Raw genomic sequence first — 18571 nt, 5'->3', positions numbered from 1 at the left:
CCAGACACCCAAAAATATTAACAAAAAATACATTTTATAGATTAATTATAGTTCTACATACACACAACAAACATAAATAGTACTTAAATTAGTAACAGAAAAGTAAACATTTAAAATAACATTTTTACTTATCTTTATTGAAGACTGTTAATGGCATCTGTTAAATAAGGAGGAGTGAGAGACCAACTCTTTGAAAATTTGCCTAGTGACCCATGCCTTATTATTAACTTTCCACAACACATTCTTGATAACTTTGTTTTTGATGAATGGTCTGAAAAACCGACAAGTTGAAGATTGAGACACTTATGCAGCATATGTGAATAAAGATTCCCATATGCTGCATAAGTGTCTCAATCTTCAACATTGTTTTTCTTGAACACTCTGGGATTTTCTGAATGATACACCAGTAAAGGCTTCATTTTAACCCCTAAACGGTCCAAAGGTATATATACATTCTTATCAAGAACTCCTAGCGCCCCAAACATATATATATGTTTTCATTTTCCTGCCTCTAAATTTGGCATGATTACCTTGAGATGCCTGATCAGCATAGAATGGGTCTTAACACTCAGTGTGCACCATATTAAAAAATCTGGGACCACTTAGTACCTTGTGGGAGTGCCAGTTAAACTGAGTGCCAGCTTGAGCAAACAGTGCACCAAACACCAAGGATTCACTGATGTAATGTCATATTAACACTCCACTTCTAAGAGGAAAGTGATGTTAACCCCAAGTTTAGGGTCTGTCTATCTCTGTCTATCTGTCTGTCTATCTCTGTCTCTCTCTGTCTATCTCTATCTGTCTCTGTCTATCTCTTTCAATCTGTTTCCGTCTATCTCTGTCTCACAGGTACACGTAAATACAAGTATACAAAGTGTAAATTACCTTGGATAACCCAAAAAATCCAGACAAAGTGCTATACTCTGCTTGAAGATGTGAGTAAACATGATGATGCAGTCTTGTGGCTCTCTCTGAGACAGAGAGCTAGATGGATAGACTCACAAACTAGTATTTAGTCACTTAGCCATAATACCAACTTACTCCATAATTTGTAATAATTAAGAGTTAAGAATTAATCTAAGTCTGCCTGAAATGCCTAGCCATGCTAGGTGTCCTAGTGGCCCCCTCTGTAATTAGTACAGTGGACCCCCGCCTTACGATATTATTTCATTCCAGAAATCTGTTCGGGTGCTGTTAGAGACCGAATTTGTTCCCCTAAGGAATATTGCGAATTAGATTAGTCCGTTTCAGACCCCCAAAAATACACGTACAAAAGCACTTACAAAAATACACTTACATAATTGATCGAGTTGGGAGCTGATCATAAGGCAGGGGTCCACTGTGTTTTATTACATGTAAACCACACAATAACCAAAATCTGTAAACCCTGCATTGTAATCCTTATAGAGAAAAAACTTGATTGATTGATTGATAGACAGGGAGCTTGACAGACAGGCAAATAGACAGACAGACATGTTTGTGTACCAGCGAATAAACTGGGAAGATAGACTAAGCAACATGGATCGTACCCTATGTCTAGAACAAATTAACTTTGTGGCACTTGAGGTATGCTCAAGGCATATTCCCTTAAGGAAAAGGAAGAGAGGATGTAAACAAGAAAGAGAAAGGCACTCCCTATACAGGCGAAGGCAATGAGCAACATAGCGGCTACAAGAGGCCAATATATCTGCAATACGTAGGGAGACACTGGTCAGAGAAATAGCAAACACTGAACTAAAGCTAAAGGAATTTTACAGGAGTCAAGAAATGCGAGAAGAACTAAAAACCATAAATGAAGTTGAAAGAAACCCGAAGTATTTCTTTTCTTATGCCAAATTAAAGTCTTGAACAACATCCAGTATCGGACCCCTACTTAAATGGGATGGGACCTACACAGATGACAGCAAGGAAATGAGTGAGCTACTCAAGTCCCAATATGACTTGGTTTTTAGCAAGCCACTAACCAGAGAGTCAAAGACCTAAATGAATTTTTTATGAGAAAGAGAGAGAATTTGGTAGACACATACACCTATCTGATATTATCCTGATGCCAAATGACTTCGAAAAGGCAATAAATGACATGCCCATGCACTCTGCCCCAGGTCCAGACTCATGGAACTTCATGTTCATCAAGAACTGCAAGAAGCCCCAATCATGTGCATTTAACATCCTGTAGGAAAGGAGCATGGACACTGGGGTTGTCCCACAGTTACTTAAAACAACAAACATAGCCACATGTCACAAAGGGGGCAGTAAAGCAATAGCAAAGAACTACAGACTGATAGAGCTGATGTCCCATATAAAAATCTATGAAAGGGTTCTAAGATACCCATCAGTTACACAACCAAGGGCAGCATGGGTTTAGAGCAGGTCTCTCCTGTCTGTCTCAACTACTGGATCACTACGACAAGGTCCTGGATGCTCTAGAAGACAAACAGAATGTAGATGTAATATACACATACTTTGCAAAAGCCTTCGACAAGTGTGACCATGGTGTAATAGTGCACAAAATGTGTGATAAAGGAATAACAGGAAAAGTCAGTAGAGTAAAGTCTGAGGCAGCTACGGTGAAAAGCTCTGTTCCACAAGGCACAACACTCACCCCCATCCTGTTCCTCATCCTCATATCTGACATAGACAGGGATGTACGACACAGCACCGTGTCTTCCTTTGCAGATGACACCTGAATTTGTATGACAGTGTCTTCCATTGAAGACACTGCAAGACTCCAGGTGAACATCAACCAAATCTTTAAATGGGCTTCAGAAAACAATACGAAGTTCAATGATTAGAAATTCAATTACTCCGATATGGAACATGTGAGGAAGTTAAAATTTCATCGGAGTATAAAACAAATTCCAACCACACAATAGAATGAAAAACTAATGTCAAAGACCTGAGTGTGATCATGTCAGAGGATCTCATTGTCAAGGACCATAACATTGTACCAATTGCATCTGCTAGAAAAATGACAGGATGGATAAAGAGAACCTTCAAAACCAGGGATGCCAAACCCATGATGACACTCTTCAGGTCACTTGTTCTATCTAGGCTGGAATATTGCTGCACACTAACAGCACCTTTCAAGGCAGGTGAAATTGCTGACCTAGAAAATGTACAGGTCTCCCTCAACATTCGCGAGCGTTAGGGGATCAAGAGCCTCGCGAATGTTGAAAAATCGCGAATGTTTGGTGCCCCAATATATTGTAGGGAAATACAGTGGACCCCCGCATAACGATGGCATCACATAGCGATTAATCTGCATACCGCTTGCTTTAATCGCAAAAATTTTGCCGCACATACCGCTTAAAAACCCGCTCACCAATTTTCGTCCGAGACGCGTCCAATGTGCGCCCTCAGCCAGCCTCACATGTGCCGCCCGTGCCATTGTTTACCAGCCAGCCTCCGCGGTAATATCCAAGCATACAATCGGAATATTTCGTATTATTACAGTGTTTTCGGTGCTGTTTCTGGAAAATAAGTGACCATGGGCCCCAAGAAAGCTTCTAGTGCCAACCCTACACCAATAAGGGTGAGAATTCCAATAGAAATGAAGAAAGAGATCATTGATAAGTATGAAAGTGGAGTGCGTATCGCCGACCTGGTCAGGTTGTACAAGAAACCCCAATCAACCATCGCTACTATTGTGGGCACCAGAAAGGCAATCAAGGAAGCTGTTCTTGCCAAAGGTTTAACTGTGTTTTCGAAACAAAGATCGCAAGTGATGGAAGATGTTGAGAGACTCTTATTGGTGTGGATAAATGAAAAACAGCTAGCAGGAGATAGCGTCTCTCAAGCGATCATATGTGAAAAGGCTAGGAAGTTGCATCAGGATTTAATTAAAAAAATGCCTGCAACTAGTGATGATGTGAGTGAATTTAAGGCCAGCAAAGGTTGGTTTGAGAGATTTAAGAAGCGTAGTGGCATACATAGTGTGATAAGGCATGGTGAGGCTGCCAGTTCGGACCACAAAGCGGCTGAAAAATATGTGCATGAATTCAAGGAGTACATAGACAGTGAAGGACTGAAACCTGAACAAGTGTTTAATTGTGATGAAACAGGCCTGTTTTGGAAGAAAATGCCAAGCAGGACCTACATTACTCAGGAGGAAAAGGCACTCCCAGGACATAAGCCTATGAAAGACAGGCTTACTTTGTTGATGTGTGCCAATGCTAGTGGTGATTGCAAAGTTAAGCCTTTATTAGTGTATCACTCTGAAACTCCCAGAGCGTTCAGGCAAAAGAATGTCCTCAAGGATAATTTGTGTGTGCTGTGGAGGGCAAACAGTAAGGCATGGGTCACTAGGGACTTTTTCTATAACTGGTTACACCATGCATTTGCCCCCAATGTGAAAGATTACCTAACTGAAAAGAAATTAGAACTTAAGTGCCTCCTGGTGTTAGACAATGCCCCTGGTCATCCTACAGACGTGGCAGAGCGACTTTATGGGGACATGAGCTTCATTAAGGTGAAGTTTTTGCCTCCTAATACCACTCCTCTCCTGCAGCCCATGGACCAGCAGGTTATTGCAAACTTCAAAAAACTGTACACAAAAGCTCTGTTTGAAAGGTGCTTTGTAGTGACCTCAGAAACTCAACTGACTCTAAGAGAGTTTTGGAGAGAGCACTTTAATATCCTCAATTGTGTAAACCTTATAGGTAAGGCTTGGGAGGGAGTGACTAAGAAGACCTTGAACTCTGCCTGGAAGAAACTGTGGCCAGAATGTGTAGACAAAAGGGATTTTGAAGGGTTTGAGGCTAACCCTGAGAGGATTATGCCAGTTGAGGAATCCATTGTGGCATTGGGAAAGTCCTTGGGGTTGGAGGTTAGTGAGGAGGATGTGGAAGAGTTGGTGGAGGAGGACAATGAAGAACTAACCACTGATGAGCTGATAGATCAACTTCAAGAGCAAGAGGCCAGACCTGAGGAAACTGGTTCAGAGGAGGGGAGAGAGAAATTGAAGAAGTTGCCTACTACAAAGATTAAGGAAATCTGTGCAAAGTGGCTTGAAGTGCAAACCTTCATGGATGAAAATCACCCTCACACAGCTATTGCAAGCCGTGTTGGCAACCTGTACACTGACAATGTTGTGAAACACTTTAGGGAAGTCATAAAGGAACGAGAGGTACAGGCCACTATGGACAGATATGTTGTGCGAAAGAAGTCCAGTGACTCTGAAGCTGGTCCTAGTGGCATTAAAAGAAGAAGGGAAGTAACCCCAGAAAAGGACTCGACACCTCAAGTCTTAATGGAAGGGGATTCCCCTTCTAAACACTAACACTCTCTCTCCCCTCCTCCCATCCCATCAATCATCACCAGATCTTCAATAAAAGTAAGTGTCATGTAAGTGTGCATGCCTTTTTCAGTTTGTGTGTATTAAAATTAACATTTCATGTGGTAAAAAAATTTTTTTTTCATACTTTTGGGTGTCTTGCACGGATTAATTTTATTTCCATTATTTCTTATGGGGAAAATTCATTCACATACCGATTATTTCGCATAACAATTACCCCTCTTGCACAGATTAAAATCGTTATGCGGGGGTCCACTGTATAATACAATACTGCTTCCTTAACTTGTTGAACCATGAACAATCATAAAATACATGAAAATGTCGTAAAATATTGTACTAAATACATACATGTTATGGTTTAATAACATGTATGCTATTAAATACCACTGCCTCCACCAGTGCCTCAACCACTGCCTAAACTACTGCGGCACTGCTCGTATTTTGGTACAATTTCTTTCTTCAATTCTATCGAGTTCCTCAATTTCTTTACCAAAGGGCTGGCACTAGCAAGTTTCTTTGGGCCCATGGTTAATTATGTGGCAGTCGCACTTAGTCTACCAGCACCAAACACAATGAATTATTGTGAAATGTTTGGAAGAGCGTGGAGACTAATGCTCACTCCAGCATTAACAAAGGCACACTGACTGATGATGCCTCAACCACTTCTTCCACCACTGCTTCACCCCTTGTATTTTTGTACAATTTCCTTCTTCAATTCTATCGTATTATTATTATTATTATTAATATGATAGAATTGAAGAAGGAAATAGTACAAAAATACAAGGGTTGAAGCAGTGGTGGAAGAAGTGGTTGAGGCATCGTCAGTCAGTGTGGCTTTGTTTATGCTGGAGTGAGCATTAGTTTCCACACTCTAACCAAACATTTCACAATAATTCATTGTGTTTGGTGCTTGTAGATTGAGTGCGACTGGAGTGGTTGAGGCAGTGGTTGAGGCAGCGGTTGAGGCAGCAGTTGAGGCAGTGGTTGAAGCAGCGGTTGAAAAATTAATTCATAGACGGATCTATTCCTACCTCATCTCATACAACATACTAAATCCCTGTCAGTGTGGATTCAGGAATAATAAAAGCATAAACAATGCTATTATACACATGCTGGAGCTAATATATACTGCTCTCGAGAAGAAAGAAGTCCCACTGGGAATTTTCATTGACTTACGTAAAGCTTTTGATACAGTCGACCATGAATTGCTGCACACTAAATTAACACACTATGGTATAAGAGACCATTCCCTTAACTACACATATTGGCTTTTGTTACCTTAGTAACAGAAGCCAATACCTGTATGCAAATAGTGCAAACTCTTCCACACAACCAATCACAGTAGGAGTCCCACAGGGAAGTGTCCTAGGACCACTCTTCTTTCTCATCTACTTCAATGACCTACAATATGCATCACAACTACTGAAACTCATATTATTTGCAGATGACACTACATACGTCTTTTCACACCCAAACCCAGCCATACTCGCCAACACTGTCAATGTAAATTGCAGAAAATATCTACCTGGATGATGACGAATAAACTTACCCTTCAAGGACCATAACATTGTATCAATCGCATCTGCTAGAAAAATGACAGGATGGATAATGAGAACCTTCAAAACTAGGGAGGCCAAGCCCATGATGACACTCTTCAGGTCACTTGTTCTATCTAGGCTGGAATATTGCTGCACTCTAACAGCACCTTTCAAGGCAGGTGAAATTGCCGACCTAGAAAATGTACAGAGAACTTTCACGGCGCGCATAACGGAGATAAAACACCTCAATTACTGGGAGCGCTTGAGGTTTCTAAACCTGTATTCCCTGGAACGCAGGAGGGAGAGATACATGATTATATACACCTGGAAAATCCTAGAGGGACTAGTACCGAACTTGCACACGAAAATCACTCACTACGAAAGCAAAAGACTTGGCAGACGATGCACCATCCCCCCAATGAAAAGCAGGGGTGTCACTAGCACGTTAAGAGACCATACAATAAGTGTCAGGGGCCCGAGACTGTTCAACTGCCTCCCAGCACACATAAGGGGGATTACCAACAGACCCCTGGCAGTCTTCAAGCTGGCACTGGACAAGCACCTAAAGTCAGTTCCTGATCAGCCGGGCTGTGGCTCGTACGTTGGTTTGCGTGCAGCCAGCAGCAACAGCCTGGTTGATCAGGCGCTGATCCACCAGGAGGCCTGGTCACAGACCGGGCCGCGGGGGCGTTGACCCCCGAAACTCTCTCCAGGTAAACTCCAGGTAAATACTGACAAAACCTATTTCATTCAGTGTGGAACCAGAGCTGCAATTGTTCCACTTAACATAACACCAAATGGATCACCCATCACAAGACTCACAGATGGAAAATTCCTAGGAATCCACCTAGACAGCAGCCTCAAATTTCAGACACATATACAACAAATTTCCAAGAAAATCTCTAAGACAGTAGGCATACTATCAAAGATAGGGTACTATGTTCCACAATCAGCTCTCCTTGCACTGTATCACTCACTCATCTACTCTTATCTCACATATGGAATTTGTGTATGGGAGTCAACAACATCAAATCACCTAAGGCCACTAATAACCCAGCAAAAGGCTGCAATCAGAATGATAACAAATTCCCACTCGTGACAGCATACTCCACCTCTATTCCAAAGTCTAAACTTGCTCACCTTAAAGAACATCCACACTTATTCATGTCTCTACTACATACATAGAACAATACATGCAAACATAAACCCTCCACTCAAACTTCTCACAAACCTTAACAGGTCACATGACCATAACACAAGACACAGATCTCTTTTTGATGTACCCCATGTCCATATCACACTGTGTAAAAACTCTATTATTTATTTATTTATTTATTTATTAATTTGAACATGATACAGTGAAGTACAAAGGAATACGGTTATTACAGTGCAACATGCCAAAACCCCTTGTATGCAGAGCATTATGGGCAGGCTTAAAATTAACTTAAGATTAACTAAGCAATGATATATTCAGTGGTAAAAACATTAGGTAGTAGGTTGGTAGACAGCAACCGCCCAGGGAGGTACTACCGTCCTGCCAAGTGAGTGTGAAATGAAAGCCTGTAATTGTTTTACATGATGGTAGGATTGCTGGTGTCTTTTGTCTGTCTCATAAATATGCAAGATTTCAGGTACGTCTTGCTACTTCTACTTACACTTAGGTCACACTACACATACATGTACAAACATATATATACACACCCCTCTGGGTTTTCTTCTATTTTCTTTCTAGTTCTTGTTCTTGTTTATTTCTTCTTATCTCCATGGGGAAGTGGAACAGAATTCTTCCTCCGTAAGCCATGCGTGTTGTAAGAGGCGACTAAAATGCCGGGAGCAAGGGGCTAGTAACCCCTTCTCCTGTATATATTACTAAATTTGAAAGGAGAAACTTTGGTTTTTTCTTTTGGGCCACCCCGCCTCGGTGGGATACGGCCGGTGTGTTGAAAGAAAGAAGAAAGAAAAACATTATTGTGAACAGATAACAATTTAGCACAGGTCATATGGTCATTTACTGTGTTGCTGAGCATTCAGTAGAATGGAGTATTCTGTTAGGTAATGTAATTAAAAAATAAAGTTTGATTGGGTCACAGGTTAGACATTTATGAGATACAATAATGAGAAACATTTACGAGATACAATTATTCAGTATTTATTTAGCTGTGGGTAAGTGATTTTTGAGAAGAGACTTGAATTTATAAACAGACAGTGTTTATTTTATATTCACAGGTAATGAATTCCAGATTTTAGGGCCTTTTATGTGCATTGAGGTTTTGCATAGCATGAGATGGACACTAGGAACATCAAAGAGTGATCCGTGCCTTGTGTTATGGTCATGTGTTCTGTTGAGGTTGGTAAGGAGACGTTTGAGGGGAGGATTTATATCAGAATTAGTGTTCTATGAATGTAGTAGGTGCAGTAATAAGTATGGATGTTTTGTATGGTGAATAGATTTAGAGTTTTGAATATTGGTGGAGTGTGCTGCCTGTAGTTGGAATGTGTTATCATTCTTACTGCAGCCTTTTGTTGGGTAATTAATGGTCTGAGATGGTTTATTGTTGTTCAGCCCCATGCACAAATTCCATAGGTGAGATAGGGGTAAATAAGTGAGTGATATAGGGCCAGGAGGGCTGACTGTGGAACATTGTACCGTATCTTCGATAGTATGCCTACGGTCTTGGAAATTTTTTTGGAAATTTGTTGTATATGTGTTTGAAATTTGAGTTTATTATCAAGGTGGATTCCTAAGAATTTTCCCTCTGTGAGTTTTGTGATAGGTGATCCATTTATCATTATGTTTAGAGACATATCTGTAACTCTGTTACCAAACTGAATGTAGTAGGTTTTGTCAATGTTTAGAGTTAGTTTGTTGGTCCTCATCCAGGTTGATATTTTCTGTAATTCGGTATTTACAGTATTGGCTAGCATGACTGGGCTCGGGTGAGAGTAGACGTATGTAGTGTCATCTGCAAATAGTGTGGGTTTGAGTAGTTGCAATGCATTTGGTAGGTCATTTATGTATATGAGAAAGAGAAGAGGGCCTAGGACACTTCCCTGTGGGACACCAACTGTAATTGGCTGTGCTGAAGAGTTTGCACATAAAGGACCCCAAAATCTGGAATTCATTACCAGAACTTACTAAAGTAACCAGGCCTGAAAATCAATTTAAGACTCTTCTAAAAAAACCACTTACTCGCCCAGGACTAAATGATCAACACTCAGTATTTAACATTACCAATAATTCTCGAAATTACTTAAATCTTAAAAATTCAAGACAACATATAGCAAATTGATCATCCTTTGTTATACATTGTAATGTGACAAATTTGTACAACTATAATGCTTCAGTATCAATATGTTCAAATTTCACTGTTTCAAATACTCAATTGTACTTCATATTGTAAATTGTTTACTGTAATTTTTAACACTGAACTTTTCAGTGCTTGTTAATTTTAAGCTAGTTTTAAGCCTGCTCATAATATTCTGCATACAAGGGGCTTTTGGCATGTTCACCCAACTACTATAATTCATTGTACAACTATGTATCATGTCCAAATAAAATATATGAATATGAATATCAGCAGACACTAATAGTGTACACAGCAACAGCTGTATCTGTTAAAACAAAGACCATGATATGTTGACAGAATTATCTAGGAATCATTACTTACGAGATTTTCATGATGGGAGTGAGTGATAAAGAAAACGTCAGCGGCAATTCCTTTGACATGTGGGTAGCTGTGCACAGATGAGTGGTCCTTGAGGTGGGGATATATGGAGGGGACCAGCAGGCGGGAGATGCTGGGTCTCATGCGATGCTGGTACTCCAAAGTCTCATATCTGAAAACATTGAAGTAACCTTCTAGCCAATACGGACATATTCTGTTGGTTTATTAATTTTATATAACAGTAACAGTACCTCACTCCAATATTTACTCATTTAATGAAAACCTAAGAAGCATGATAACTTACACAGAGATGAATACACACCACCTGATACTTACAGGTGACTTCAACATAAACCTCATCCATGACCATGACCCACAATTAATTAAATTCACAAACACTATGAGCAACTGCTTACTTCTTCCAACTGTAACAAAATCTACAAGAATCTCCGAGACAAGTGCCTCATTACTTGATCATATCTGAACAAACACTACAATTGAACCTCTCTCTGTTTGTAAGTGCCCCACCGTGCGAGTTTTTCAGGATACAAGCCTTCGCTTGGTCGTTTTTTTGCTCCTGGATACGAGCCAAAATTCAGGTTCTGATCTTCCAGCTCAAGGGAAGTTCCTCGATGCTGGTGAGGGGCTCTTGGTCAAGGAAATTGTATCTGTGTTCTAGTTCCCTAAATTAAGCCTGAATACCTTCCATCCCCTCCCCCCACAGGTGCTGTATAATCCTACGGGTTTAGCACTTCCCCATTATAATAATACAGTGGACCCCCGGTTAACGATATTTTTTCACTCCAGAAGTATGTTCAGGTGCCAGTACTGACCGAATTTGTTCCCATAAGGAATATTGTGAAGTAGATTAGTCCATTTCAGATCCCCAAACATACACTTACAAACGCACTTACATAAATACGCTTACATAATTGGTCGCATTCGGAGGTGATCGTTATGCGGGGGTCCACTGTAATCATATAATAATAATATAATATGTATATAATAATAATATAATGATATTTTAATAATTATAATAATACTATAATAACAAGTGAGCCTGAGAACACCGCCACTAGACGGCACAGTGAGTACCACAACAACGCTCACCATCACCAGTGCATGTGCTTAGCTCATGGTGGAAGGATTCTCTCATGTTTTGCTTACTTTTTGTGCAGTTATTTTGCCAAATTTCTTTTTTCTAACTATGAGTTCTAAGAAAGTAAGTGCAAAGGACAGTGCTAAGCAGAAAAAGAGGATGATGTCCATGAAAGTAAAGCATGAAATCAAAGATAAACACAAGCAAGGTGTGAGGGTTGTGGACTTGGCGAGGGAGTACCAGTGTAGCATTTCTTCAATATGTACAATACTAAAGCACAAGGAGTCTATAAAAGCTATATCCCCAGCAAAATGCATTGCAAAAATTTCTAAGCAGCGGACCTCTGTCCATGAAAAGTTAGTTAGTTAGTTTAATATGTTTATTATGCACCCCATACCCATCCTGTGGGCGGTAGTCAAAAGATTACAGAGGTACATAATTGGTCCAGGGACTGGACTCCAAAGTTTTGATAGCTGAGCAAGTTACAATGGTAATGAACTAGATTTGGTCATAATCATGACCAAGTTACAAAGGTAATGAGCTCCAGGTAGAGCTGGTCACACTCATGAATAATTGCAAAGGTAATGAATCATAAACACATTAATCATGAGAATTTACAAAGGTAATGAGCTCCAGGTAGAGCTGGTCAAAATCATGACAAGCTTCAAAGGTAATGAATGATAAACACGTTATCACATGATTACAATCATAGACAAATTACAGAGTAATGAGCAGTTAACAAACATAGCAGGGAATTCATCCATTGCCCCAACAACAGATGTTGCTAGGTGCCTGTCTCTCCTCGGTAGACAGCCATTGCAAACAGCAGCAAGTTGCCCTGGGATCTGCTGCTTGCACGAGCACCATCGACCCTCCCCAAGAGGTCCAAGAAGCTAGTGACTCCGTTAGCAGCCCGATGGAGAGCTCCCCTAGGGACATGTCAGCGTCCTGGTGGACGCCAAGTTGATTGAAGATCCCAGGCCCTCGTGTGCACGGATGTTGAAGCTTGAGGAACTGAGTACACACTGCCTGTGGCACACCTGGCAGCTGCCTCGTGGTCGAACTCCACGATGCTGTCCCTGTAGTGGAAGTTCCTGTGAGCCCGGCACTCCCTGCAGTGCCATCGCTGACATCGTGGGTTAGGGGAGAAGTACCCTCTACAGATGGGGTGGCGCTGGGAGTTGGGTGGGTGAGGCAGGGGAGACGCGCAGGTGTGAGGCGTTATGAGAGGGTCACTGTTTACTACACACGCCCTCCCCCTCCCCCCCAGCGGAGAGGGGGGGAGGCGCTGACTGGTCCTGACTCGACAACACCAAATCCTCTGAAACGCACAACACTTCAACTATTTACACTGAAATGATGCACTGGGATGTCCGTTCGCTGCTCTGGTATCTTCTCAAAGCATTCACACTGAGTTCTGTTAAGTAGGGACCTGGTCAGCCTCTTTGACCAGGAGCTATCCTTGAAAATCCTGCAGCTAGCCTGCTACACATGTCCATGAAAAGACGGAGAAGCTGCTGTTGATGTGGTTGACAATTAAGTTCAGTGATAAAGTGTAGTGTTAAGAGTGTAGCAAGTAAGTTAAGCAATTAAGTGATAGAAAAAGGATGAAACAAAATGAACTCCTCCAATGTTGGGGTTTATAGGGCTACTGACAGCATATGCTGTTCTTCCTATCTTTTCCATCATCAATCTCTGCCAACATCTCTTCTCCAAGGTACATACACCAGTTTATTTCTTTACATTCTCTATTATGTTTTATTATTTTTTCATACAATATTTCTTATTTCAGTGTTTTCCTTAAGAAACTAGTGATCTCTTCCTATTTTCAGCCTTTGGGATTCTTCCCACAGGCACTCTAATTCCTAAGAGGGGGGAAGGGTACCGGGTCCATCCCATTCCATTGAGGTCCTTGGCGGTGGTGTAGTTTGCCGTGGAATCTGGATCACCTGGGGATATCCTGATCCCTCTCCGGTCTCCCTGGGGTGGCTTTGGGTGTCTTTTGGGTGACAGGTGTATCTCTGATACGCTCATCTGTGCAGATTCCAGGGGGTGGTGGCCAAAGTAGGTATGCTTTGTGGCGGGTGTCCAACTGCCCTCTGTTTTGTCCACTGAGGTGGCTCAGTGGATGTGAGGTTGCTATCCCGGATTGCTGGTTTACTAGCATGAAGGGTAGGGTATGGCACGGGTTCCATGTCGCATCTACACCACTTGGGGTGCTGGGGTCCTCTTGGGTGTGGAAAGGGATTTACAGCCCCTTTGCCTCCTAGGAGCTATACCTCCACATTTCCCCCTTTCTTTTGTTTCTTTCCATTTTTTTCTAAAAAGACAAACAGAAAGAAGTGACCTAACCATGGAGTCCCAAATCCATGAACCTACTCCCCCTGGACCCTTTCCTGATACCGCACCCTGTTCTGACCCTGCCTCATTTTTTGACCACTCTTCAGACACTTCTAATGCCTCTGTACCTCTTGCTGGTGCCATTTTGTTGCCCACTTCAGGTACCCGGGTTTTGACTGGCTCATTCGATATGTCTGACCTCCGCTCTTCTTTGACTATGCTTCCAGCTTCTCCCTCTATGGTGTGACAATTTTCGAATTGTCTGCCCACCCCATGTTGGACCAACTTCAGTCCCTCACCTAAATGCCCACGACAATTACCTGATGATACTTCTTTGCTTCCTTCTCGTTCTACTCAGAAAAAACTGACACGTCATGCACTCCCTTTCCACACCATGTTTCAAAATACACAATGGACAAAGTTTTTTACTTTACAACCAACTTCCTCTACTGCTTATCTTTCTGACCATAGTATTGGCAAGGCACTCCTATGGCATGCTCTCAAGAGTGGTATACACATCATCACTGTTCAGAATGCTAACCAAGCTCACGATCTTTCTCTTCTTTCAAGTATCGATACTATTCCTGTAACTATTGAAAAACATCATTCCCTCAATTCTTGTAGTGGTACTGTCATTCTGCCCCATACCATTGTCCAACAGAATTTACAGACATGTGGCGACAACATTCTGGAGCAGCTCGAACTCCAAGACCTCCCCATCCTCAAATTAGACACTTATGTCCTCCCTGCCCGTGGGCAGAGATGATACCCTTGCAATGTAGCTCAATTAACTTTCAACTGCTGTGAGCTCCCATCCTCTGTTCATATAGTGGGACATCGTTTACAGGTTCGAAAGGTGATCCCTACATTGCAAGTGTAGAAATTGCTGGCATTTTGGTCATCCAGCAAAATACTGCAGGTCCATAGCCAAATGCCCAGTCTGTGGTGCCAATGATCATACCAATACTTCTTGTAGTCTACCTCCCTCTTGCCTTAATTGTCATTACACTCACCCATCTTACTCTCGCCGTTGCCAAGTTTACTTAAATGAGCAAGAAATCCATCCATTGTCTCAAAGAGCAGAAGGTTTCCCCTATGGTATGGCAATCTCTCATCTATGCCTCCAAGGAAAACTCCCCCATATTTCTTATTCTCATGTTTCTAAATGTCCCCTCACCTCTGGGGTCCCACCCTCTGCAGGTTACCTCTGTGGTTACCTCTTCCCCAGTCACTCCTGTCTCTAATTCTTTTGCTGTCCTGGACTTAGAAGTCCCTACCTCAACACCTCAGTCTGTTCTCACTTCTTCATCTTCTCACTAACAAGTTCCAGTGTTGACAAGACCTCGTACAATACCTCCCCATCACCCCTCTACTTTTCAGAAGTCCAAAAAATCCTCAATGCTCAAATCTCCTTTAACCCCTATTTCCATTTTTCTACCTCCACATTTTGCCTTTCCAGTCTCTGTACCTGGTTCCTCACCTATAACTAGCTCTGTTACAAATGTGGAGGTTCACCCTCTTCCTTGTACTGTACCTTCCTCCCCTGTCCCCTCCCAAGTTTCTTTATCTTCTGCCCCCTCCCAGGTTCCTTCCTCTTCTGTCCTCTCCCACACTTCTTCTCCAGTTGCCTCTACCCTTTCATCTTCCCCCTACTTTTGTACAGTCCATTGTCGTCCCAATCTTTACTCACCCTCCTCCTTCCATCTCCAATATTGTCTCCCATACGTCCTTGTCTTCCAAAACACTTGAAGCTATCTCAGAATATATTGATGAGACTAGACCATCGATGGACACCGATTCACCTCCTGTTACTCCTCTTCCCTCTCCTCCATCTGCGCAACTTCTTTCTTCACAGTGTCCCATTCCTTCATTGCTTGAACGTTTTCTGCTGTCGCCACATGTGGACTTTTCTAATCCTCCTAGTCTGTAGTTACCTTTACCTGCGGATTTCTTGTATCTTTCTTGTTACCAATCATGGCTTATTTGCAGTGGAATATCTGCAGCCTCAGAGGTAACCAGGGTGAGCTTCAGATGTTGCTCTCCCAGTTTTTCCCTGTTGGTGCTTGCACTCCACTGTTATCCATCCCATCTCAGGCTATGATTTATTGTATTCATCGGATCCTTTTTCCGATGGAACCTTTAACCCTTTCAGGCTTGGTGCCATACTATGCGTAAATTCTAGTGGCCTCAAATTAAGCGGGAAACAGCTGGTATGTGTAGATGTGAGAGAATGGGTCTCCATGGTCAGTGTGCGTGGTACAAAAAAAAATCAGGGACCCAGTGGTGCATTGTGGGAAAGCCATTTTATTACACCTTGTTCACCATGTCTAGCACTAAGAAACTCCTCACTCCTCAGCTAACTGGGGCTCTTTTGTTCCCAAGTGACACTTCAAACACAGATGGAAGTGTCAGTGAAGATGAATTTCATGGTTTTGAGTAATTTGTGACTTAATCACCCTAGACTAAATACTCAGTACAGTGGACCCCCGCATAACGATGGCATCACATAGCGATTTTTCCGCATACCGATTACTTTTATCGCAAAATTTTTGCCGCGCATACCGATTAAAAACCCGCTTACCGATTTTCGTCCGAGACGCGTCCAATGTGCCCTCAGCCAGCCTCACATGTGCCGGCCGTCCCATTGTTTACCAGCCAGCCTCCGCGGTAACATCCAAGCATACACTCGGAATATTTCGTATTATTACAGTGTTTTCGGTGCTGTTTCTGGAAAATAAGTGACCATGGGCCCCAAGAAAGCTTCTAGTGCCAACCCTGTGGTAAAAAGGGTGAGAATTAGTATGGAAATTAAGAAAGATTTTGAAGGGTTTGGGGCTAACCCTGAGAAGCCTATGCCAGTTGTGGAATCCATTGTGCCTACTTCAAAGATTAAGGAAATGTGTGCACAGTGGGTTGAACTGCAAACCTTTATAGATGAAAATCACCCTGACACAGCTGTTGCAAGCCGTGCTGGTGACTATTTCAATGACAATGTTGTGGCCCATTTTAGACAAATCGTAAAGGAACGGGAGGTACAGAGCTCTATGGACAGATTTGTTGTGCGACAGAGGTCCAGTGACTCTCAAGCTGGTCCTAGTGGCATTAAAAGAAGAAGGGAAGTAACCCCGGAAAAGGACTTGCTACCTCAAGTCGTAATGGAAGGGGATTCCCCTTCTAAACAGTAAGAAGATAATGCTCTCCCCTCCTCCCATCCCATCAATCATCACCAGATCTTCAATAAAAGTAAGTGTCATTTAATTGTGCATGCCTTTTTCAGTTTGTGTGTATTAAAATTAACATTTCATGTGGTAAAAAAAATTTTTTTTCATACTTTTGGGCGTCTTGCACGGATTAATTTGATTTCCATTATTTCTTATGGGGAAAATTCATTCGCATAACGATTATTTCGCATAACGATGAGCCCTCTTGCACGGATTAAAATCGTTAACCGGGGGTCCACTGTACTCTATATTTAACACTACCAATAAATCTACCAATAACCTAAATCTTAAAAGTTCATAACTAGACAACCAAGCTCATATATTGACAAATTACCACACAGAAGTATACATACCTACCAAAACCAGTATTACCCTTCACCAAATTGTAGCAGTCTCATACCGTAAACTACTGAAAACTACTCCTGAATCATGTTTCATAAAAAGCATTTTTGAATACATGAATATATTCTTTGGCTTGTATAAATTAGATTCACTTATTATTAGTAGAACTAGTACTGTACAACTATGATAATTTCTTTAGTGATAAGTAGTCAGTAAGACATTAAATTAAGTCAGCCCATAATGTCAAGGCATAATAGAGGCTCTTTGTACTGCAACCCATCATTGTAAAAATATAATCTTAATGTACTACTTGCGAAGAAATAAATGAATTTGAATTTGAAAAGCAATACCCAGGAAACCTGAAGGAAGGAAGGAAGGAAGCAAGAAGGAAGGAAGGAAGCAAGAAGGAAGGAAGGAAGAAAGGGAGGAAGGAAGGAAGAGATGAGAGGAAGGAAGAAAGGAAGAGATGAGAGGAAGGAAGGAAGGAAGGAGGGAAGGAAGGAAGGAGGGAAGGAAGTAAGGAGACCATCAACCTAGGGTAACCCAAAAAATTCAGACAGTGACTTATTTCCATGTGGGTTGGTGGGGTGGGAAGGAAGTTGACAGACAGTGGTGAGTGATGGTGTTATTTGTCATTGTGATGCTAATTATGCCGGTGACTCGGTATATTTGCAAGACCACCCCCACACAACAACTACAAGCTTTACAGAAGCTGTAGCAGTTCTGGGAACTGTCCAGTAACTTCATATGTGTATATATGTGATAGAAAAATAGTAATAAACATTTTTTATTGTTGGTTTGTGTAAACATGTTTTGTAAACAATATAATGACAGCAAAGTTTGTGCTGTTATTGTGTTATTGTTATATTGTAATACTCACTTGTGCTTTATAGTAATCTGTTTACATTAAAGTTTTATCACCGATGTCATCATTGCTTAGTTCATCTTAAGTTAATTTTAAGCCAGCCCGTAATGCTATGCATAGTATAAGTGGCTTTGGCATACTGCTCTTTTCTGTATTTTTTGTACCTCTGTATGTGTGCACAAATTTTTAAATAAATAAATAAATAAAT

At 41.5% G+C, this 18571-nt stretch overlaps 1 protein-coding gene across 1 annotated transcript in view; it reads right to left on the bottom strand.

The window, feature by feature from the left end:
- The window catches only part of LOC128698479 (NFX1-type zinc finger-containing protein 1), a gene marked incomplete at its 3' end in the record, with an annotated part of 178221 nt that overhangs the window by 23746 nt on the left and 135904 nt on the right, over positions 1–18571 (bottom strand). The window contains 1 exon segment of the mRNA XM_070103995.1: positions 10500–10668. Coding sequence (XP_069960096.1) covers positions 10500–10668 — 169 coding nt within the window.

The sequence above is a fragment of the Cherax quadricarinatus genome, chromosome 88 (assembly GCF_038502225.1).
Source record: "Cherax quadricarinatus isolate ZL_2023a chromosome 88, ASM3850222v1, whole genome shotgun sequence".
Lineage (NCBI taxonomy): Eukaryota > Metazoa > Arthropoda > Malacostraca > Decapoda > Parastacidae > Cherax > Cherax quadricarinatus.
This window is presented reverse-complemented; position numbering and strand designations above follow the sequence as displayed.